At 39.3% G+C, this 24425-nt stretch overlaps 5 protein-coding genes across 5 annotated transcripts; 1 reads left to right on the top strand and 4 right to left on the bottom strand.

Annotated features, from left to right (window-relative positions):
* On the top strand, positions 1-2124 carry LOC111464958 (protein NUCLEAR FUSION DEFECTIVE 4-like). Its single transcript, XM_023109251.1, has one exon. It carries the CDS (start codon positions 196-198, stop codon positions 1951-1953), a length of 1758 nt encoding a protein of 585 aa, XP_022965019.1. The 5' UTR covers positions 1-195; the 3' UTR covers positions 1954-2124.
* A 1259-nt stretch (positions 2125-3383) lies between these two features.
* LOC111464781 lies at positions 3384-4124 on the bottom strand. Its single transcript, XM_023109013.1, has one exon. The coding sequence runs from the start codon at positions 4122-4124 to the stop codon at positions 3384-3386; it is 741 nt and encodes a 246-aa protein (XP_022964781.1).
* A 6983-nt stretch (positions 4125-11107) lies between these two features.
* LOC111464780 (protein NUCLEAR FUSION DEFECTIVE 4-like) lies at positions 11108-12829 on the bottom strand. The gene has a single exon (XM_023109012.1). The coding sequence runs from the start codon at positions 12827-12829 to the stop codon at positions 11108-11110; it is 1722 nt and encodes a 573-aa protein (XP_022964780.1).
* Positions 12830-15886: 3057 nt separating this feature from the next.
* On the bottom strand, positions 15887-17608 carry LOC111464779. The gene has a single exon (XM_023109011.1). It carries the CDS (start codon positions 17606-17608, stop codon positions 15887-15889), a length of 1722 nt encoding a protein of 573 aa, XP_022964779.1.
* A 4405-nt stretch (positions 17609-22013) lies between these two features.
* On the bottom strand, positions 22014-22649 carry LOC111464680. Its single transcript, XM_023108904.1, has 2 exons — positions 22233-22649; positions 22014-22162 (listed from the first exon to the last, which is right to left on the bottom strand). Exons 1-2 carry the CDS (start codon positions 22584-22586, stop codon positions 22157-22159), a joined length of 360 nt encoding a protein of 119 aa, XP_022964672.1. The 5' UTR covers positions 22587-22649; the 3' UTR covers positions 22014-22156.
* Positions 22650-24425: the final 1776 nt, after the last annotated feature.

Below are 24425 nucleotides of genomic sequence, written 5' to 3'. Positions count from 1 at the left end.
CAAGGTAACTACCAAAACAAAATCCATTAAATCTCCGCTTAATCCACTCCAAATAAAGCAATTTAGATTGAAATTTAAACTAAAACTCAAACTATTTAATCTCCCTTTTTCCCTTTTCTCCACCAAAACTTCAATCATTTCTTAGAAAATTCCGCCCAAATCAAAAACAAGAAAACCCAGTTCATAGATCCACAAATGGGTGCAGAAACACCCACGAACAGGGGACCCGACGCCGCCCGGGGCGGCGGATTGCTCCAATTCGCGCTGCACGTCTTAAAAGGCCGGTGGTTCACTGTCTTCGCCACATTTCTGATCATGGCCGGCGCCGGCGCCACTTATCTCTTCGGCGTCTACTCGAAACAGATCAAATCCACGCTCGGATACGACCAGACGACACTAAATCTGATGGGTTTTTTCAAGGATCTCGGAGCCAATGTCGGTGTACTCTCCGGCTTAGTGGCGGAGGTGACACCGACATGGTTCGTCCTCCTCCTCGGCTCCGTCTTGAATTTCACCGGCTACTTCATGATCTGGCTCGCCGTCACTGGCCGGATCACAAAGCCCAAAGTCTGGCAAATGTGTCTTTATATCTGCGTTGGCGCAAATTCTCAAAACTTCGCTAATACCGGCGCGTTGGTCACTTGCATCCAGAATTTCCCCGAGAGCCGTGGCGCTATGATGGGCCTTTTAAAGGGCTTCACAGGGCTGAGCGGCGCTATTCTTACAGAGATTTATTTAGCCGTTTACGGCGAGGATGCCACCGCGTTGATCCTTCTAATTGCGTGGCTTCCGGCGGCTCTCTCCGTCGTGTTCATTTTCAATATCCGAAAGCTCAAGGCGGAGAGACAGCCAAACGAGACAAGGGTTTTTTACCATTTTCTTTATATCTCAATTGGGTTGGCGATTTTCATTATGCTTATGAATATTATTCAGAAGAAAGTGGAATTTAATCATACGGCTTATGCGTTAAGCGCCACCGTAATTTGTGCTCTGCTTTTCCTTCCTCTGTTCATCGTGATCAGAGAAGAGCTTCATATTTGGAATTCCAAGATCAACCCACCAATTCCAATCGAAAACCCAATAGAACCCAAAATTTCCATAGAAGAATCAAAGGAAATCAAGAACAATCCAGACCCAAAACCATACCCACCGCCGCCGTCCTGTTTCTCCAGCATCTGCAACAAACCAGCAAGAGGCGACGACTACACAATACTCCAAGCCCTTCTCAGCATCGACATGATGGTGCTTTTCATCGCGACATTCTGCGGCCTCGGCACAAGCTTAACCGCCGTCGACAATTTGGGGCAGATCGGAGAATCCCTCGGCTACCCATTAAAAACAGTAAAATCCTTCGTTTCATTAGTAAGCATATGGAATTACTTCGGCAGAGTATTCTCCGGCTTCGTCTCTGAAACCCTTCTCGCAAAATTCAAATTCCCAAGACCTTTAATGATGACATTGGTTCTTCTTCTATCTTGCATCGGCCAACTCCTAATCGCCTTCCCAATTCCCGGCTCCGTCTACATTGCATCGATCATCATCGGATTCTCCTTCGGCGCGCAGCTTCCGTTACTTTTCGCCATAATTTCCGAGCTCTTCGGGCTTAAATATTTCTCCACTCTGTTCAATTGCGGCCAAATCGCAAGCCCGTTGGGGTCGTATATTCTGAACGTGAAGGTCGCCGGAATGATGTACGATGCGGAGGCGTTGAAGCAGCTGAAGGAGATGGGAATGGACAGGGCGGCGGTGAAGGAATTGACCTGCATTGGGAAGCAGTGTTACAGGAAATCGTTTACGTTAATGGCGATTGTGACGTTTGTTGGGGCTCTGGTTTCGCTGGTTTTGGTGATGAGGACGAGGGAGTTTTACAGAGGAGATATTTACAAGAGGTTCAGAGAGGAAGTGAAGCAGGAGACGAGTGTGGGAGAGGCTGCCGCTGTGGAATCCAAGTGAGATTCTTTTAAATGGGCTTTTGTTCCGATGGGCCGGCCCAACACTTAGAACTAAGAATCCGTCCTTTTTTTTTGTTTTTTTTTATATAAAAAGATTTTTAAGTATGGTTTGGTGTAGTTTTAAGCATTTTTTTTTGTTGTAGTTTATTGTAAGAGTATTTGCAATATAAAACTAAAAAAATTTGTTTGTCGAATGTAAATTAAATTAAAATTAGTACTAAATTAATAAAATTATCATTATAGTTAGTCTCAAATTTCAATAATAACTTCAAAAAAAAAAAAAAAAAAAAAAAAAAAATCTAAAAACATCCACTTAACTAGAGACCTCGCCCGTGAAGTAAATCATCCTACCTACGGTCCAACCAGCTGGAAGAGAATCAATAGATTCATTTTCGGGAGCGATTCATCCTTCCCAAATGCAACATAGAACTCTTCATTATACGAGGTTAAAAAACCCTCTGGCCTAGAGTTTTGCATGGAAACTGGTTAGTTTCATTTAATAATAATTTTAGAAAGTGCTATAAATGATTAATTTTAGAAATGGCTATTAAATGATTCAGAAAATTAACAAATAATGGAACGTATTTTTTACCCTATACCTACAATTTTAGGAAAGCTAGTGAGATACTGAGTCACCTTATTGATATAGCTTATCTTCTTGTAGTTGTTTGCACATTTATTAACTAGCTTGTCGGCCATATCTATCGTTCCTCAATTTTTCTTCCTCAATTTTTCTTCCAATCCTTTCTCAATATTCATTCCCTTTTACAAATTAATAAAAATAGTTTTTTTTCCCTAAAAATATATTAAAAAATGATCTATGAAGAAGGCTAGATAATAATTAGTAGCTAATGCTATTTTTTAAATTTGATGGGTAGTTTTTTTTAGATAAAATATAAGCTTTAGGGTATTTTTTTTAAAATTAATTTAACCCAAAAAAAAATATAATAACATAAAATAAGATTTTTCTAAAGAAAAAAAAAATTAAAATTTCAATGCGCATGATGATAAAAAATTGATTAATGGAAGACAACCTACTACTTATTCTTTTGAATATTCAAATTTTTATGATGAGAATCATGAGATCACACTCTTTATATAATAAAGTTTATTTTCATGTTTTCTAATTAGTTGTCTAATATGTTTTTAACTTAGGTATTATTTCTTCAAATACTCCATTCATGAGTTTACTCTTTTATTTCAAGTAAAAGTAAAGTATTTAGGTGAATGAAAACCGTGTGAGATATGAAACTAGTGACACGATAGTTGCATTTATGCTTAGTTTGTAGTCATGCAATTGTTCTTGATAATTATTTATAAATGGTCACGTTTTCAAACAATCCTTTCAAAAGAATGAAACATCTACCACACAAAATCAAAAAGGTTAAAAGGAAAGTAGAAAGTAGGTATGTTTTTGTTGAGCACTTTCTCTTATTTACTTTGATCATCAATTTTCTTTTTGTGTTCATTGTTTTTGTCATCGAAGGAATTTAATTCCACGTTCGACTGCGTAGCCTCCATGTCATCTTTGTATTTCTTATATACATCGCCTTTGTAGAAGTCTCGAGTTCTATAAGCTAGCACAAACGAAGCCATCGCTCCAAACAAAGTCACTGCAGCCAAAATCATGAACGATTCACTAAAGCAATGAGTTCCAGTGCAAGTTAGGCCCTTCCCGTTCTTCACATTTCCAATTTTAGTGGCTTCTGCATCGTAAAACCTCCCTATTACTTCCACGTTCATTATGTAAGATCCAAGTGGGACAGCCAGTTGCCCACAGTTGAGCAGTGTCGAGTAATGTTTGAGGCCGAAAAGATCAGAGATTATGGCGAATATCAACGGAGTTTGGGCTCCAAGGCCAAACCCAATGATCAACGAAGCTACATACACTGAATTTATATAAGGGAATGCAATGGAGAGCAAGCCAGTGCTGGTGAAAAGTTGGGTAAGACCGAACATGAAAGGACGAGGTAATTTGTATTTGGTCATAAGGGTTTCAGAGATGAAACCGGAGAAGACCCGACCAAAGAAATTGAATATGGAAATCCATGAAACCAAAATACCTATTGAATGATTTGGATATTTAAGTGACTCGGCGATCTGCCCAAGATTATCAATGGCTGCAACGGACGACCCACATGCAGAAACCGTTGCTATGAAAATAAGAGCCATATCTTTGCTTAAAAGAGCTTGCAAGATGCTGAAATCTTCTCCCCTTTGCGGCTTCTTACATACATTTGAGACACTTGGCAAAGAATTTTTTGAAATTTCCTCAAGTTGCTCGCAGGGAAGGGAAACAACAACTGAAGGANTCTGTACCAGAAAGATCTTCACGAACCTCTATTGGGGGTGAAGCCGGATACCATGACCACGAAATAGTGGAAGCTCAAGGATCGACAAGCCTTGGGGCTAATCCGGTTGACGCTATCCAGAAACATGGCATTCTCAATATTATCAAGGAGAAGACAACGTCAGATGTATTGAAGGCGCTGTCAAATATGTATGAAAAACCGTCAACTATGAAAAAGGTGTATTTGATGCGGAGATTGTTCAATCTACAGATGTCTGAAGATGGATCTGTTGCTGATCATATAAATGAATTCTATATGGTCGTAAGTCAACTAAATTCGGTGGAAATTAATTTCGAAGATGAAATTAAAGCATTGATTTTGATGTCATCTTTACCCGAGTCATGGGATATTGTTGTTGCCGCAATCAGCAGTTCCCGAGGATCTGATAAACTGAAGTTTGATGAAATTCGAGATGTAGTTCTCAGTGAAAGTATTCGCAAACGAGAAATTGGAGATTCATCAAGCAATGCTCTCAGTGTTGATTGACGGGGAAGAAGTAAATCAAAGAGCTCAAACAAACATGGGCGATCAAAATCAAAGAACCGGGAAAAATCTCCAAACAAACCCAACGTAACATGTTGGAGCTGTGGGAGAAAATGACACTTTTGAACAGATTGTACAAAACTGAAGAAGAAGCAGAATCATAAATCTAAAGATGATGATGATTCTATATATACAACAGATGATACTGAGAACGTTTTAATCCTTAGTGTGGACAGCCCAGCTGATTCCTGGATTTTGAATTCAGGTGCATCGTTCCATTCGTCTCCAAGTAAGGAATTATTTCGAAATTTCAAATCAGGAAATTTCGGGAAGGTGTATCGTGGTGACAACAAAACCTTGGAGATTGAAGGGAAGGGAGATGTCTCCATACAAACTCCAGCAGGAAATCAGTGGACATTACAAGATGTCAGAAACATTCCTGGTCTCAAGAAGAACCTGATCTCTATTGGTTAGTTGGATAGCACAGGCTATGCAACAGAGTTTGGAAAAAGTTCGTGGAAGATTTTGAAGGGCACCATGGTTGTTGCACGTGGCACAAAATCCGGAACCTTATACACTACTGTAGAGTGTATAAACATGACTGCTGTTGCTAAGAGTGCTTCCAATTCAAGTCTATGGCACAATAGACTTAGACATATGAGCATCAAAGGAATGAAGATGCTGACTGCGAAAGGAGCTTTAGAAGGCTTAAAATCTGTTGATATGGGTCTTTGTGAGAGCTGTGTTATGGGCAAACAGAAACGTCTTAGTTTCACAAAGGCTGCCGGGGAACCGAAGAAAGTGCGGTTGGAAATGATCCATATAGACGTCGGGGACCATCTCCAGTTTCATCACTTGGTGGATCAAGGTACTACGTCACCTTCATCGATGACTTCAGCAGGAAGGTATGGATTTACTTTCTGAAACACAAGTCAGATGTGTTTACCACCTTCAAGAAGTGGAAATCTGAAGTTGAAAATCAGACCGGCTTGAAGATCAAATGCCTGAGGTCTGACAATGGAGGAGAGTACAACAAATCGAAGTTTATAACATTTTTTGCAGCTGAAGGAATTAGATTAATAAGAAAAATTTCCGGTAGGGCAAGACAAAATGGTATTGCAGAAAGATGAACAGAACATTGAATGAGCGAGCAAGAAGCATGAGGATTCATTCTGGACTACCAAAGACATTCTGGGCTGATGCTGTGAACACAGTAGCATATTTGATTAATAGAGAGCCGTCAGTGCCCTTGAAGTTCAAATTTCTCGAAGAAGTATGGATAGGAAAAGAACTCAAGTACTCTCACTTGAGAACTTTTGGTTGTACTGCATATGTTCATGTTGATCCAGAGAAGAGAGATAAACTTGAGCTAAGGCTGTGAAATGCTACTTCATAGGCTATGGCTCTGACATGTTCGGGTACAGGTTTTGGGATGAGAAAAATATGAAAATCCTAAGACATTGCGATGTGACCTTTGATGAAAATGTCATGTACAAGAACAGAGAGAAGATAAACTCTGAGACTACGAAGCAAGTGGGAGTTAAACTTGAGTGGTAGGAAAATTCACGCAGTGATGTTACAACAGAAGCTCAAGAAACTCCTAATCCTATTGCTGAAGAACCAGAAGTGGAGCAAGTTACACCTGAGCAAGTGAAGGTGGAGATCATCCAGAACTATCAGAGCACCAGATAGATATTCAGCCTCATTACATTATCTGTTGCTGACTAACGAAGGAGAACTAGAGTCCTTTGATGAGCTCACTTGAAAAGAATAATACGTGGGTGCTGAATGAGTTGCCTACAGGAAAGAGAGCTCTGTTGAACAAATGGGTGTTCAGAATCAAGGTTGAACCAGATGGCAGAAGAAGGTTTAAGGCTCGGTTAGTAGCTAAAGGATATTCACAAAGAAAAGACATTGATTATGCTGAGATCTTTTCTCCAATTGTGAAATTAGCTACTATCCGAATTCTGCTGAGTATTGTTGCATCGGAGAATTTACACCTTGAGTAAATGGATGTAAAAACGGCGTTTTTACATGGAGATCTAGATGAGGAGATCTATACGCAACAACCAGAAGGGTTTACAGCTCCAAGCAAGGAGCACATGGTGTGTAAGCTCAATAAGAGCTTGTATGGATTGAAACAAGCACCGAGACAATGGTACAAGAAGTTTGACTTCTTCATGTGCAAGAGTGGTTTCCACAGGAGTGAAAAGGATCAGTGTTGCTACCTCAAGAAATACACTGATTCTTATGTGTTTCTACTCCTGTATGTGGATGATATACTAATTGCTGGATCATGTATGAGGGAGATAAACCACTTGAAGGCAAGCTTGTCTTCAGTATTTGAGATGAAAGATTTGGGTGCAGCGAAGCAAATTCTTGGGATGAGGATTTCTCGAGATAGATCTACTGGCACATTAAATCTATCCCAAGAGCAGTACATTGAGAAGGTTTTGTCCAAATTCAAGATGAATGACGCTAAACCTAGGATTACCCCCTTGGCAAATCATATTAAATTGTCAAAAGGGCAATCTCCCAAGACAGTTGAGGAACGTGAGCACATGGCATCAGTTCCGTACGCTTCCGCAGTTGGGAGTTTGATGTATGCTATGGTCTGCACTAGACTTGACATAACACATGCAGTGGGAGTTGTTAGCAAGTACATGGGAAATCTAGGGAAAGAACATTGGGAAGCTGTGAAGTGGCTTCTGAGATATCTGAGAGGTACATCCAATACTTCACTTTGTTATGGCAAATGGCAAAGTAGTTCTGCAAGGTTTTGTGGATGTTGATCTGAGTGGAGATGTAGACTCTAGCAAGAGCACATATGGATATATCTACACTATAGATGGAACAGCAGTGAGTTGGATGTCCAAGCTTCAGAAATGCGTTGCCCTTTCATCTACTGAAGCCGAGTACGTGGCAATAGCTGAAGCTGGAAAGGAGATGATATGACAGACTATCTAGAAGAATTAGGCAGGAAGCAGTGCAAGAAGATCCTTTATACAGATAGTCAGAGTGCCATAAAGTTGGTGAAAAACCCAGTCTATCATTGAAGGACAAAACACATTAGAAGGCGATACCATTTCACTCGCAGGTTAGTGGAAGAAAGCGATATGTGTTTGGAGAAGATAGAGGGTCAAAGAATCCAGTAGACATGTTGACAAAATGTGTTGATGTTGGAAAATTAAGGTTATCAAAGCCTAAATTGGTATAGTGGAGTGATCGTTTGAGAATGAAATTCTTGGTTGACTGGATCAGTCTCCAAGTGGAAGAATTGTTAGGTTATGAAGTCTGCTCTATTATTTATAGCTTAGTCAACGGCTATATGCGGTAAAGCTATATTTGGTAAAGCTATATCCGGTAAAGCTATATATGATAAATAGTTATATATAGTATATGGTTAAATCTGGTAAAGCTATATATAGTAAATAGCTATATATAGTAGATGGTTAAATCTGGTAAAGCTATATATGGTAAACTGAACTATATATATATCCCGTCCCGTAGAGTTTTGAAAATGTACTTTTTCTATTCTCTGTATTCTCTCTTATACATATTCATCAATACAAATTCTTTTAGCTAGAGTTCTCCTTGCAATTTTCTCTATCCTGTTCTTTGTGTTCATCTAGATTGAGTGTGTGCGTTGTTGTGCGACCCTAACATCTATTACGTAAGGCTTTCACTTCTCGAGCTAGGATTTTAATCGGTTTCTCCTGATAACTTAAATCTTCCTCGATTTGGAGAGGTTTGTAGTCTATTACGTGCGTAGGGTCTGCAATATATTTCCTTAACATGGACACATGAAATACATCATGTACGCTTGATAGTGAAGGTGGTAAAGCTAGAAAAAGTGTACGCTTTACCACCTTCACTATCAAGCGTACATGATAGGGGAAGTATGATCATTTTAAATAGCTTGAGTGCATAATTAGAATGCTAAATTCAGTAGATTGATTTGCATGTTAGAAGAATACGTGTCAAAAGACTACATTCTTCCATGATGGGAACTAAATGTTCTAAGCTATATAAGAAGATTTTTGTTAAGCTAGAAACTTTGATTTTAGTTAAAACACTAATAAATGGGATTTCAAAATTTAAATGTAACGGAACCGGAAAAAAAAAATGATGGTCGTTGGCAGAGTCGAAAACTTCGGCGAATGTCGGAGTTTTCACTCGCACACGACCCACAAAGGGTGGCCGAGGGCTGGGATGCCACAAATCACGTCCCCGATCTTCAGCAACCTTGAAAGAACCTGCAAAGAAACAAAAACGGTGAGGAAAAAGGAGAGAGAACCGAAAATCGAAGGAACTCCGGCGAAGCTGAACCGTACGAATCGACGTCGAAAAGCCCCATTTCACACCACAAAAGTAATCCCAGAACCCTTTACACACATCAGGAGTAGGTTTTAGACGAATCTCGTACGATGAACACCGTCGGCAAGGAAGACAGAACGGCGGACTTTCGAGCTTCTCCAGATCCGGGAGTGCAAGGCCCTTACCAACGAAATCTGTACCAAAAACGGGGTTAGGGTGAAGGATAAGCTCGGGAACGGGGGAAAAAAGGGGGAAAAAGGATGTCGGGACGACGTTGTCGAGGAGAGAGAGAGATCGCCGGAAAATCGCGCAGGCAGTCGGGCGAAGAGGACGAAGTCCGACCCGAGATCCAGATCCGGAAACCCGGACCGAACCCCATCCCTTCGGTCAGCCCAGAACCCACGTTACCCGCAGCCCAAACACCCGGCCTTCACCCGCGAGCCGACCCATCACCCCGCGGCTCGTCACCTGCAATCCGGCCCATCACCGCGTGGCCCGTCACTCGCGTTCGGCTCGAGACCCCCGAGCGACCCGTTAACCCGCGCCTCAACCTGAGACGCCTGCACACGCGTCGCTCTCTGATTGTGCCACGCGTCACGTCTGCAGCGCGACTCCTCTCGGCTCAGGCGGCTTCATTGGCTCGGCGGCGGCTCCTCGGCTCCTGCAGCTTATTCGGTTCGGGAAACCTGTTTCCAGCCCGTTTGACACCGTTCCGACCCTCCCGGACCTGGTTTCGGCCCTGTTTAAGGTAAAAGGGAACATTTTAAGGTCATATTTCACAAATTCCAGTTGAGAATTTATTATTATTTGTGGAATACTAACAGAAGTAACTCATGAACCAATAGGAACCAACTACCAACGGAAGCGTAGAACATCCACGAGGAGTTAGGAGCTTATGTTATATTCTAGGGAGTACTTCGGCTAAGGCCTACCAAGTAAGTGGCTCACCCGTTGTAGGTTACGCATTAATTGCTGTATGTTGGCATGTGCTCGTGGTTATGCACGTGCCATTAAATTGTATGCTAGCTTAATGTGCTTAAGTACGAAATCATGTGAACGTGAATGTATGTTATTTATGCTGCTTATTGGATGTGATATGAATGCATGTGACAATGTGTGACCCGTGTACGATTATGGCTTGTTGTATGAGTATGGGAATGTGATTGAATGAATTGCATGACATGAAATACGGTAAATTGCATGATATATAACCCCGCTAGAAATATGTATGATATGTAACGAAATGAGAATGAGAATGACATATGATACTAGCACATATCACGTTCTGTTCTTTAGCATCTCATTAAAGTTAAGTTCTTCCCATTTTCATATGTTTTCCACCTAACTCATTTTAACTTTGTTCTCCATCAAAGTTGTAAAAATTAAGTTCATACCATTTAATTAACTATGAAAAACTTGGCTCAAATAACTATGAAAAACTTGGCTTTCCGAAAGTTATTTCCCTTCGATTTTCTTAAAAGAATTATCCCTTTAAATGTAATAGTCCAAACCCACCGCTAGCTAATATTGTCCTTATTTTGCTTTTCTATTCCAAATTCACCTCAAGGTTTTTAAAATACGTCTACTAGTTTATGAATCATCATTGTATGATGTATGAACAATCAATTTTCTATACTTAAGGTTCTGAACATCAAAAAATCTTCTCAGAAAGTTTTATCTTAAAACATCATCACTAATTTAAGAAGATTAGTTAGCTAGTTTTATCTTAAAACATCATCACTAATTTAAGAAGATTAGTTAGAGCATGAGCTCACTATTTAGAAGTTTATCTAAGAAGTTTTAGATATTTATATATATTTTGGAATAATATAGAAAAAGACAAATATTTGGTCAACATTTAATAATGAAATGGATAATCATATTAAAATGAAATTTTAAAAAATTTAGGGATTACAAAGATTTGAATCTTCCCTCTCGAAAGGACCCTAAGGGTGTCCTCAAATTGAGTGGGCATGGGAGGTTTGAAAGATTGATGGTTTGAATTTAATCCTCAATGTTCTTCTTGTTATCCAAGCGATAGAACTCCATTTCGGTTTGTGGAATCCATATCTCCTCGTTAAAGTTCTTATACACATCCCTTTTGTAGAATTCTCGAGTCCGGTAAGCCAACACAAACATAACCACGGCTCCAAACAATGTGGCTGCAGCCAATACTGTGAAAGACCCACCAAAGCAATGAGCTCCAGTGCAAGTTAACCCCTTCCCCGCAATCTGCTTACGTTCACGTAAAGCTTCCATATCGTACAGCTTCCCGACAACATCCACGTTGAGTATGTAAGACCCAAATGGGGCTGCCAATTGCCCACAATTGAAGAGCGTGGAGTAACGTTTAAGACCAAACATCTCAGATATTACGGCAAATAGCATTGGATTTTGAGCTCCAAATCCAAACCCAATAATTATGGCAGCTAAGTAGAGGGAGCCTGGGAAAGGGTAGGCGATGAAAAGCTGGCCAACGCAAGTGATGAGAAAGGCAAAAGCAAAGGTTAGAGGACGAGGTAACTTGTATTTGGTCATGAGGGTTTCTGAGATGAAGCCAGAGAAAACTCGGCCGAAGAAATTGAATATGGAAACCCATGAAACAAGGATGCCTATGGCTCGTTGTGAGTAGCCAAGTGATTCCCCAACTTGACCTAGATTATCTATAGCGGCTAGAGAGGAGCCACATCCAGAAAATGTAGCTAAGCAAATAAGAGCCATATCTTTGCTGAACACGGCTTGCAAGATGGTGAAATCCTCCCCTCTTTCAGGCTTGTTCCATATGTTTGGGCAACACGAGGGCGAAATCTCGGGGATTTCCGAGTCGGCAGAGGTAGGGAGGGTGGGAGGGTTTTGGTGAAGCATGGAGAGTGCGACAGAAGGAGCAGCGGTTTCTTTGTTGAGTTTGTAGAGCAACAACTCTTCTCTACATGCGATTAAAATGGGTACGCATAGTAAGCAAACCACAAAGGATGCGCCACCTACGTACCCAGCTTGAGAGAAAACCACTTGTTTTTGTGCAATGGTTAAAAACAAGATGAAAATGGCCAAAAGAATTGAGACGTAAAGTAACTGGTAAAACACTTTGAGTTCATCGGGATGCTTACGGATACGGATTGGTCGAATTGAGGGGAAAAGGATGAGGATTAGGAGAGAGGGGAGCCATGCGAAAAGAAGAACCAGATTGGATGGATCATTGTGGCCGTAAATGGCTAAATAAAGTTGGCTTATGATGGCACCTCCAATACCCACATACCCTTTAAGAAGACCCAAAATGATCCCTCGTCGGTCGGGGAAGTTTCTCACGCTCGTCACCATAATCGCAGTGTTGGCCCAATTTGAAGAATTAGTACCGAAGCAAACCAGAATGAACATTTGCCAGAATTTTGGCTTGGCGATCCGGGCAGTTATGGAGAGCCAAATCAAGAAGAAGCCGGTGAAGTTTTGAAATGCCCCAATTATGAAGAGAACCCACGTCGGAGTCACCTCCGCCAGAAGCCCCGCGATAATTCCGATGTTCGACCCGAGATCTTTGGCGAATCCCAATGTGTTAATTTGGGTTTGGCTGTAATCAAATTGGGTTTTTATGACTTTGGAATATGTTGGAAACACGTAAGTGGTGCCGTTGCCGATCATCATTATCAGTCCCGCGAATACACTAAACCATCGTCCTGCTACCACTTGTTTGATGAAAGCCCAAGCTTCTGATCCTCCCTTGTTGCCCATATCTTTTCTTGGTGCCAAGCAATTCAGTGCCTCACTCTTTTAAAACCAATTCAGTTCAATACTTTGGTGCGCATTGCTAAATTTTAATGGACAAGAACCCAGACTCAAACTACCTCATCTCAACATAACCATCGTCCTTTTGTTACCCTAAAATAACCCAAAGCATAACTACATGCTCTCACCAAAATAAGACATTCATTCATTTGTAGGTTAGTCCCTTCTACTTTTTAATAAATATTTCATCTATCAATTTTCCTTAATCACATTTTATTTCTAATTAATATCTCATTCTGTGTGAGTAAGAAAGTTCTCGAATATTAATTTATCAATCTGAATGACCCTCTTTGTGACCGGACAGCTCTCGAACGCTCTTTCACCTCGATCAGTTGCAAGCAAACACTTGAAAAAGATAGAAAAATAGGGATGAGTATAAAAATTATACTACCTACTCGTAGGCTCTATTCGCATCCTAAGCTTAAAAACTTGCCACAGAGTTCACAAATTCTCATCTCTTTCAGCATGAATTAAACACACACACACATATATATATATATCTAGCGGAAGTTTAAAGCATAAGTGCAACACTCTGACCATTCTCATAATGCTTCACATATTACAACCAAAATCAATATAATCACATTACTTCAATTCATTCATGGAAAGTTACCATCTAAGGTAAATTCACTAGCATGCATGTATTCCAAGCGTTCCCTACAAGTATTGCTTCCTAAAAATCGGTACGGTGACTTAGATAATTGACAGATACCCTTCATTTAGCATTTCTACACAAATAGCATGTCCAAAAATATCGATTTTTTCGAATTAGGTCCCAATACATATAAAAATATGGTAAGAATTAGAATCGGGATAAAAATCGAACAAAAAGAAGTCGAACGGGCTAAAAAGGAGCTTACACAAACCTGTCACGCGCCCCACGCACCCAGGAGGATTCCAGTTGCAGATCTCACGCGCGAGTGCTATGCGCGGGCAGAAATCTGCAGTCGCGAATCACGACTGGGTTTCTGATGGTGGTTCATGTTGGACGGCGGGTCGGCTGCTTCGCTGTGTCGTGGATTAGTACTCGAGTTTGTGGGTTGGGTCAGGCTGTCACGGAAAGGACGAAGCTGCATTGCTCCATGTTGCGTACGAATCGTGGCTCCACCCAAAACTTGACTTGTGTCCCTCTTTGGTCCAGACACGTTTCTTCTATCGCCAGCGGACACGTGGCTCGTCGGAAAAACTCTCTCCCTCTCTTGGCGAAACGTGAAATTCAATTTTCAGTTAGAGTTATGTCACAATTATCATGTTAGGACATTTCCAGTGAATCGAGAACCCATGGATCATGAGTATTGCTTAAAGAGCTGAACTTTAGTGCTCCTAGATTATGATTAACCCCATGAATTAGTCCAGAAAATCCTTAAAACAAGAATGTAAGTTATAAACCGTTAAGATGCCCTTAAATACCTAGTTTACAATTATAGCATTTAGGAGGACGTGGATCGCTTATCATGCCTATTAGTAGTGGTGAATGATATTTTACAATTATAGCATTTAGGAGGACGTGGATCGCTTATCATGCCTATTAGTAGTGGTGAATGATATCACTAGAGCCAAGATCACTTTATATTCCCTCTAGGAAATTATTAATGCTCTTAGGGACATAAATAGTCACTAGAGCCAAGATCACTTTATATTCCCTCTAGGAAATTATTAATGCTCTTAGGGACATAAATAGACCTAAAAATACCCTGTCCAGTGGTAGCTTCATGATTAGTGCTATTGAGTTTGACTCACTTCAGTCATATAGTAGTGCATTGAGGTTGTTTCATGCTAATGCTCTTATCATGTGTGAAAATGGTTAAGAGTCTCTAAATAGACTCAGTAGTTTGTCTACACACGAGGTCTTTCCACCATTTTAGCAGGACGTTAAGGTTTGTGGAGGGTTACCAGCTAACCTTTGCATGAATGATGTTCAAGATTCATGATACCATATCACCTTTCATGTTATTATGTTTGGTGAGGTTGCTCCTATTGAAATCGATAATTTACTTCTTAGACAATGTAAGCTAGTTAAGAAAGATGTTCACTCGAAAGCTCAATTAAGCCATTCAGGAGATCCTACGGCACCAGGTTATGTGAACTTCCTCTAAACCACATTTTGGTTTATGACATGCAGGAAAACTACCTTAGGTACTTTAGGAACTCCCAAAAGCTTAGATAGTTGTACTAGGTTTGAACTTCCTGGACTCGAGACGAAAACCAATGATAACTAACTAAGTCATGGATGCAATGAGTAGATTACTTATTGAGTTTATTTATGCTCCCAAGATATTACCTAGGTGATAGTTGATTTATTGGTCCACCTGGAAAATTTTTGGGAGTCATGCCGCCACCAAGGAGGATTTTTGGTACTTAGTTTGTATTTTGTTTTCCATGCTAGTTTTTTAATTAAATCTAAAATGGTAAATGTATTGGTTTATATTTTTTTTAAAAAAAAAATGTTTTATTGTTTTAAAGTTTGCAAGAAAAAAAAAAGATTCATAAAGATTCATCTTACTTTTCCTTATCTATTTGTCAGTCCTCTTGCAATTTTTAATTTAAAGTTCAAGAAAAGAGTAAGGGTAGAACATAGATCTAAGTCATGCATAAGATTTGTATGTTTTGAATATATACTTTGTTTTCTATATGTTTGTTAATGATTTCTACGTGTCTTCTTTTTATAAATTTTTGTTGAATTATATCAAAATCTATTTGATCAACTATTGTTTTTTAAATTATAGAAATTATCGAGTCGATTTTCATTCCAAGTTAGGAGTGTTTGTATCTTCTATATCTCAATGTTAAGTACGTCAGTCAATGGTAAGAAATAAAAAGGCAGAACCACTAAATCTTTCAAAAACATTAAATTTCAAACTCCCTTCTCCCGTTTCCACAATTTGTTTTACTAGTCATGCAATTGTCTTTGATAATATATTTATAAATGGTCACGTATTCAAGTAATCCTTACAAAAGAATGAAACATCTGCAACACAAAATCAAAACCTTGAGCAGTTTCTCTTATTTACTTCGATCATCAGTTATCTTTTTGTGTTCATTGTTTTTGTCATCGAAGGAATTTAATTCCACGTTCGACTGCGTAGCCTCCATGTCATCTTTGTATTTCTTATATACATCGCCTTTGTAGAAGTCTCGAGTTCTATAAGCTAGCACAAACGAAGCCATCGCTCCAAACAAAGTTACTGCAGCCAAAATCATGAACGATTCACTAAAGCAATGAGTTCCCGTGCAAGTTAGGCCCTTCCCGTTCTTCACATTTCCAATTTTAGTGGCTTCTGCATCGTAAAACCTCCCTATTACTTCCACGTTCATTATGTAAGATCCAAGTGGGACAGCCAGTTGCCCACAGTTGAGCAGTGTCGAGTAATGTTTGAGGCCGAAAAGATCAGAGATTATGGCGAATATCAACGGAGTTTGGGCTCCAAGGCCAAACCCAATGATCAACGAAGCTACATACACTGAATTTATATAAGGGAATGCAATGGAGAGCAAGCCAGTGCTGGTGAAAAGTTGGGTAAGACCGAACATGAAAGGACGAGGTAATTTGTATTTGGTCATAAGGGTTTCAGAGATGAAACCGGAGAAGACCCGACCAAAGAAATTGAATATGGAAATCCATGAAACCAAAATACCTATTGAATGATTTGGATATTTAAGTGACTCGGCGATCTGCCCAAGATTATCAATGGCTGCAACGGACGACCCACATGCAGAAACCGTTGCTATGAAAATAAGAGCCATATCTTTGCTTAGAAGAGCTTGCAAGATGCTGAAATCTTCTCCCCTTTGCGGCTTCTTACATACATTTGAGACACTTGGCAAAGAATTTTTTGAAATTTCCTCAAGTTGCTCGCAGGGAAGGGAAACAACAACTGAAGGATTCATGGTTTGTTTACCGAGTTTGAAGAGAAAAAGTTCTTCTTTAATGGCTATCAGAAGGGGCAGACAGATTAAGACGACGATGACCGCGACGCCACTGGCATAGCCAGCCTGAGAGAAAACAATGTTTCTCTGGGTTATGGTGAGAAACAAGAGGAACACCGCTATCGCTATGGAAACGTAAAGCAAGTGGTAGAACACTTTGAGCTCCTGTGGATGCTTTCGAGCTTTGATTGTCCGAATTGGAAGAAAACACAAGGAACATACAATGGAGGGTAGCCATGAAAGAAGGAGGAGAAGATCCATAGAATTTTGGTTGCCGTAAATTGCTAAATTAATTTGAGTTAGGATGGCTCCACCGAGGCCAACGAAACCCTTGAGAAGGCCCAAAATGATACCGCGTTGATCAGGAAAATTTCCAACGCTGGTGACCATAACAGCGGTGTTGGGGAAGTTCTGTGAATTAGAAGTAATATAGATGTAAACAAACATTAGCCATAATTGGGGTTTCGAGACGTAGTTAGAAACAGAGAGCCAAATCATAAAGTAGCTGAAGAAATTGGAGGATATCCCCACAAGGAAAAGCATCCACGGCGGAGCCACCTCGGCGAAAAGCCCGGCAAAAACTCCAAGGTTGGAGCCGAGATCTTTAGCGAATCCCAAGGTATTAAGTTGGGTTTGATTGTAGTCAAATTTTGTTTTTAGGAGTTTGGAGTATGTTCCGAACAAATAAGGTGAACCACAGCCGATCATGATTAGAAAAGAGGTGAATACTGAAAACCAACGTCCTTCAACGACTTGTTTCACAAATAGCCAACTTTCTCCTCCACGGTTGTTGCCCATGGTCATCAATTGGGCTAATGGACGCTAGAATTTGATTATTGATTAAGAATAAGAGGAGTCAGTGTTGGCTTAGAATGGAGAATGGAGAATGGAGAATGAAAATTGGGAATGAGATTTTGGTTCCCAATTTGGTGCCCTATAAAGGAAATTCAGTTCCACAGTTTATGTACCAAACATCTTACCTAACGTAACAAAAGCAGAGTTTAATGATGGAAAATGGTTTTGCAAGCCGAAACAAACAGCAACTTCCTCTCCTACACCCTGTCAACAATGAGCTTTTCCGGTGAACTTGGACAAGATGGATAAAAAAAAACATAAACCCCCAACAACTAACCCCTTCCATAACATCATTTGCAGCTCCTGGTGTCATACATTCATTTTCACCCTCCTAGCATTCTATTTCTTTCACGTTCCATCTTTATCTTTATAAATATGTTCACAACAACATAATTTCATGCGAGATGCATTTTTTCCCCTTACTTTTAAGATTAAAAAGTCTGAGAAAGAACTAAAAATTATATGTGACAAAACAAGTGCTAAATAGTATCACCCATCTACTTTGAGGTTGGGACTTAGCGATACCACTAGTGATGGAGAGCCAAATCTTGACATAGCTCTAAAAGTTGAGAGTTGAGCCGACAAGGAATAGAACTCAGGGCGGAGCCACTTGGCCGAGAAGGATGGCAAAAACTTCAAAGTTGGAGCCAATATCTTTGGTTGATTTAGATGTTGGATGTATCCCAAGATCTAAATACGTCGAAACAAACATTTGAATTAGGAAGAACAATTTGAGGGGAAAAAACTTTTGAAAGAGAAACTTTAGGCACTCGTGCTTTTCAATTCTCTATATTGTTGTTAAAAGAGCAAACATCTTATGAGTATTTATAGTGGAGAAAACATTGACTAATTTCGTAAACTTTATCCACAATTGAAGAAGTAATAACAATCATCCTAGTTAAAGCACTAAACTTGGTCCACAATTTGACAACTACTAACAATTCTCCATAAGTTAGTAATAAATTCTATTAAGTGTACTAAAAATTCTTCTAAAGTTACTCCATAAAAGTTAGTAACTTATTCTAGTAAGTTAATGATACGAGAGACATCAATCATACAATATACTTCAACGAATATGTGAAGAAAATATTGTTGAAATTATCATTAAGATATTTCAATTCATGCCACGTTGAAGAATAATGAAGTTTCATGTTATAAATTTTGGGTAATGCCTTGAATAGTTTCATTTTGAGGCTATATAAAGCCATGTATGTTGTATTTGTAAGGAGACTTGGAAAATACAGTAAAAAAAGCATTTGTGCTTTTCTTTGGCCAATGGTTTCTTGCAATTCTATGTAGTTTAGATTGCATGTAGAATCATTCAAGCTCGACATGATCAATCTTGCTTGTGAAGTGATTTGAATCTCAATCATGTGTTCTTTGCCTTGAGATATTTGATCAACAAGAATCATTCAAACTAGACATGATCGATCTTGCTTGTGGAGAGATTCGAATCTCAAACAATGTTCTTGCCTTGATATATTCGATCAATAAGGTAATCCGAATCTTACTCCCCTTGTAGTGATTGCCACATATCAGTTAAGTTTATAGCTCTCAATCTCCCCCGTAAACTTGACTTTGTTCAAGATTCTTCACTCCCAACAGCTCTCGTATCTTTGCAAACTTAACCCTTGTTAGGGCTTTGGTTAGAATATGCGCACGTTGCTCTCTAGTGCAAACGAACTCCACAACAATTTATCTTTTCTCTGTTGGATTTGACCCATAATCAAAATATGCTGAAACAAGTAGAAGAAGCAAAGGAAAAATTTGAGAGGAGAGATCTTTTGGAAAAAGAAACCTAAGCACTTAGCCTTTCAATTCTCTTTGTTGTTCGGGTTGTTGGGAAAAAAACGTACATCTCATAAGTATTTATAGGAGAAAAAACACTAACTTTACTTTCTTCTCAAGTGATGCCATAACATCTTCCTAATTCAAATATAAAACTTGTCCACAATTTAGCAACTACTACAGATTCTCATAAAAATTGCTCGCAAGTAAGTAACTTATTCTACTAAATCAAGTTAATTAGCTCAATTCTCGACATACTCACGGATGAAGTAGAAGTGAGCGCAATGTGTTTGCTGCGTCTGTGAAATACCAGATTCTTCATTAGTGTAATCGTAGTTTGTTGTCAACATAGAGAGTAACTGACTTTAGTTCACTTCTAGTCACTTGGCTCAACAAATTTCTCAGCTACAATGCTCGACACAATACCATAGTGGCTGAAATGAACTTGGCCTCATAGGAAGATAGTGCAACAGTTTGCTGCTTCTAAGATTGTCAAAAGATCAAATTTTCATTGCTCCATAACTTTATTAACAGCTAACAATTCTCCGCTCCATAAGCTTGTAACTTATTCTACTAAGTCTACTAACAATTCTCGTAAATGTATTCCATAAATTGAAACTTAATCTACTCGGTCAAATTTATTAGTTCATATTGAGTTGGATTAAATTCTGCCTGACGCAATATCTACCACTCAAAAGTGTGCATAGATATGAAAATATTATTACTCAACGAAAGAATACAGATTTAAGAATGAGAAAAAGAATTGGGATCGAATGTTCTATCTTCATTGATATTCACGACCTTTAAATAGGATACAAGATACTAAATAATATCTACCAAGAAAATATAAACTAACTAAATCCTGATAATAAATATACTACCCTTCAAATTCAACTGATTACGATATCTAAGATATATTTCCTAACTAATATATTCTGGAAGATTACGAATATCATATATTCCATAACTAATTCAAACTAAAATAAGTTGCACTAAATTGTGACAGCCTCCCTTAGTGCAAGCTTATTTCTCAATAACTCCGAGAGCTTCTACGAAAAACTTCAAACTTCACTTTGGCAAGTGCCTTAGTAAATATGTCTACAACTTGCTCATTAGTATGTATTTCCTGCAATTCAACATCCTGCGTTAACACGTTCTCTCGAACAAAATAATCTACGAAGAATTTCTTCCAGTTAGGCTTGCGTATGGACTTCTTAGGCACGCCACCACCTGAATAAGACACTGACACATCATGTTCAATGATTTCCTTCTTAATAAGTTCCACATCGCAGCGATTCAATTCTAATGAGAAAGAGTAATAATTCATCTCAACTTGTGCAGACTCAGCATACTCCATACACCGGTGAATTACATCACTAGTAGACTGCAAAAGCTCTTGATCTGCAGAAGCTTTATATCCTTGGTCAAGGTCCAAGTCATCCTTACTATGATCATCAAGGGCATGCTTGAGCTTTTGAGCAAGGGACTCATCTTCTTCAGCTACCCAACCATCATGCTCATCACAAGCACTGTCACCGTTGTCACTAGATGCATAGTCCTGACTTAAGAGGGTATCAAATCGATCATCCAAAAGCTGTCGAGTTCGTGGCTTATCAACATCATCCTCCACATGGTCAACATCTGCATCCTCAAAAATGTCATCGCCAGAAGATTTATTATTAATAATATTCTGGCTTCCTGTCGCCTTCTCAGAATCCTTAACCACACTAAACTTATTATCCATTGAACCATCCTCCCCTTCTTCACATAAATTTACTTGAACTACGAAATCCTCCTCCAAGTCCTCAACATCAGAACCAAATCGTGATAAATCATCATCATCAAGCAGTGCAGCTATTTCTGGGTCAGACTGGGGGCGGAGCATCAGTAGCCGAATCCTGCAAATTGGTAGTTTGATCTAAATTCTCCAAGATGAGAAAATCGTCAGCCTCAGAGGGGAGGTAAAGACCGCCAAACATTAGCTCGACAACTTCATTTTCGTCGAATCTCAAATCCAAGGCCGTGGAGTAAACAGAAGGGTCATCAGGGGCAATAGAATTGAAATCGGAGAAAAAGAGAGAGTCCAGATGCGAAATTTGGAGAGAATCAAACTCAGAAGCGTAAGTAGTCGAATTAGAATTTTGATCACCTATAGAAACATCATCTTGATATACGGCTGAAGTCACGTTTGTTGGCTGGTTAAGAACCTCAGTGGTTAAGCAATATTCCCAAATTGGATCTGGAGAACTTCTATTTTCATGTACCGCATTTGCTTCTGATTCCTGCATCTTGACTCTGCAATTTGGTTTAATATGGCCTGACTTTCCGCAATGATGACACACCACTTTCACCTCACAATCCCGTTGAAAATGGCCTGGTTTTCCGCACCTGTAACAAGTTTTAATTGGTTTCTTTGACGACTCCTCACTTCTGAATTGATTCCCATTGCTTGATGAAAGCTTTGAGTGAAAATTCTGTCTCCTTTGATCTTTGACATATAACACATCTTCTGACTTTGGGGAAAACTCGTTCCTGCTAGTCATTTGCTTAAGGCTTCCTGATTGGAAAGAAGATTCTCCAATTCAATTACCGTAGGTTGATTTGCCCACCCTTGTATTGAGGAAACAAAGGGCATAAACTCTTTTCGTAATCCACGAATAAGATAACGCCGTAATCGAGCCTCACTCACTGGCTCCTCAGCATCTAATTCTGAAATTTCAGAACATAGATTTTTCACCTTCAAAAAATATTCTTCAACAGAAAAATTACCTTGAGTTACCATAGCTAGTTCATTCTCTAGAAATTGCAGTCGAGCGGTATTTTTCTTGGTGAACAACTTTTGAAGTGTATCCCATACTTGCTTTGGTGACTTTAAATCACGAACATGATCAATATACTCCTTGCTAATCAAAGTTCGCAAGGTAAATAAGGTTTTTCCGCACTTGATCTTCCATTGTTGACGTAATTTTGCATTTTGTGGAGTATCGGCTGGAATTTCTGTGTCATCACCTTCAATTAAATCCCATAAATCTTGCCCTTGTAGATAAGCTTCCATGCATAACTTCCAATAACTATAGTTATTGCCAACCAGCTTTTCCATAGCTACACCCATAGAAGCACTCCCACTATTCATCTCGTTGAGTAATAATATTAAACCGTACCAACTTGGCTCTGATACCAACTGACGCAATATCTACCACTCAAAAGTGTGCATAGATATGAAAATATTATTACTCAACGAAAGAATACATATTTAAGAATGAGAAAAAGAATTGGGATCGAATGTTCTATCTTCATTGATATTCACGACCTTTAAATAGGATACAAGATACTAAATAATATCTACCAAGAAAATATAAACTAACTAAATCCTGATAATAAAATAAAATATACTACTATTCAAATTCAACTGATTACGATATCTAAGATATATTTCCTAACTAATATATTCTGGAAGATTACGAATATCATATATTCCATAACTAATTCAAACTAAAATAAGTTGCACTAAATTGTGACATCCTCCCTTAGTGCAAGCTTATTTCTCAATAACTCCGAGAGCTTCTACGAAAAACTCCAAACTTCACTTTGGCAAGTGCCTTAGTAAATATGTCTGCAACTTGCTCATTAGTATGTATTTCCTGCAATTCAACATCCTGCGTTAACACGTTCTCTCGAACAAAATAATCTACGAAGAATTTCTTCCAGTTAGGCTTGCGTATGGACTTCTTAGGCACGCCACCACCTGAATAAGACACTGACACATCATGTTCAATGATTTCCTTCTTAATAAGTTCCACATCGCAGCGATTCAATTCTAATGAGAAAGAGTAATAATTCATCTCAACTTGTGCAGACTCAGCATACTCCATACACCGGTGAATTACATCACTGGTAGACTGCAAAAGCTCTTGATCTGCAGAAGCTTTATATCCTTGGTCAAGGTCCAAGTCATCCTTACTATGATCATCAAGGGCATGCTTGAGCTTTTGAGCAAGGGACTCATCTTCTTCAGCTACCCAACCATCATGCTCATCACAAGCACTGTCACCGTTGTCACTAGATGCATAGTCCTGACTTAAGAGGGTATCAAATCGATCATCCAAAAGCTGTCGAGTTCGTGGCTTATCAACATCATCCTCCACATGGTCAACATCTGCATCCTCAAAAATGTCATCGCCAAAAGATTTATTATTAATAATATTCTGGCTTCCTGTCGCCTTCTCAGAATCCTTAGCCACACTAAACTTATTATCCATTGAACCATCCTCCCCTTCTTCACATAAATTTACCTGAACTACGAAATCCTCCTCCAAGTTCTCAACATCAGAACCAAATCGTGATAAATCATCATCATCAAGCAGTGCAGCTATTTCTGGGTCAGACTGGGGCGGAGCATCAGTAGCCGAATCCTGCAAATTGGTAGTTTGATCTAAATTCTCCAAGATGAGAAAATCGTCAGCCTCAGAGGGGAGGTAAAGACCGTCAAGATCGTCAAACGTTAGCTCGACAACTTCATTTTCGTTGAATCTCAAATCCAAGGCCGTGGAGTAAACAGAAGGGTCATCAGGGGCAATAGAATTGAAATCGGAGAAAAAAAGAGAGTCCAGATGCGAAATTTGGAGAGAATCAAACTCAGAAGCGTAAGTAGTGGAATTAGAATTTTGATCACCTGTAGAAACATCATCTTGATATACGGCTGAAGTCACGTTTGTTGGCTGGTCAAGAACCTCAGTGGTTAAGCAATATTCCCAAATTGGATCTGGAGAACTTTTATTTTCATGTACCGCATTTGCTTCTGATTCCTGCATCTTGACTCGACAATTTGGTTTAATATGGCCTGGCTTTCCGCAATGATCACACACCACTTTCGCCTGACAATCTCGTTTAAAGTGGCCTGGTTTTCCACACCTGTAACAAGCTTTAAATGGCTTCTTTGACGACTCGTCACTTCTGAATTGATTCTCATTGC

This window comes from Cucurbita moschata, unplaced genomic scaffold (genome assembly GCF_002738365.1).
Source record: "Cucurbita moschata cultivar Rifu unplaced genomic scaffold, Cmos_1.0 Cmo_Scf00031, whole genome shotgun sequence".
NCBI lineage: Eukaryota > Viridiplantae > Streptophyta > Magnoliopsida > Cucurbitales > Cucurbitaceae > Cucurbita > Cucurbita moschata.
The sequence above is the reverse complement of the archived record's forward strand: the minus strand, read 5'-3'. Positions and strand labels throughout refer to the sequence as shown.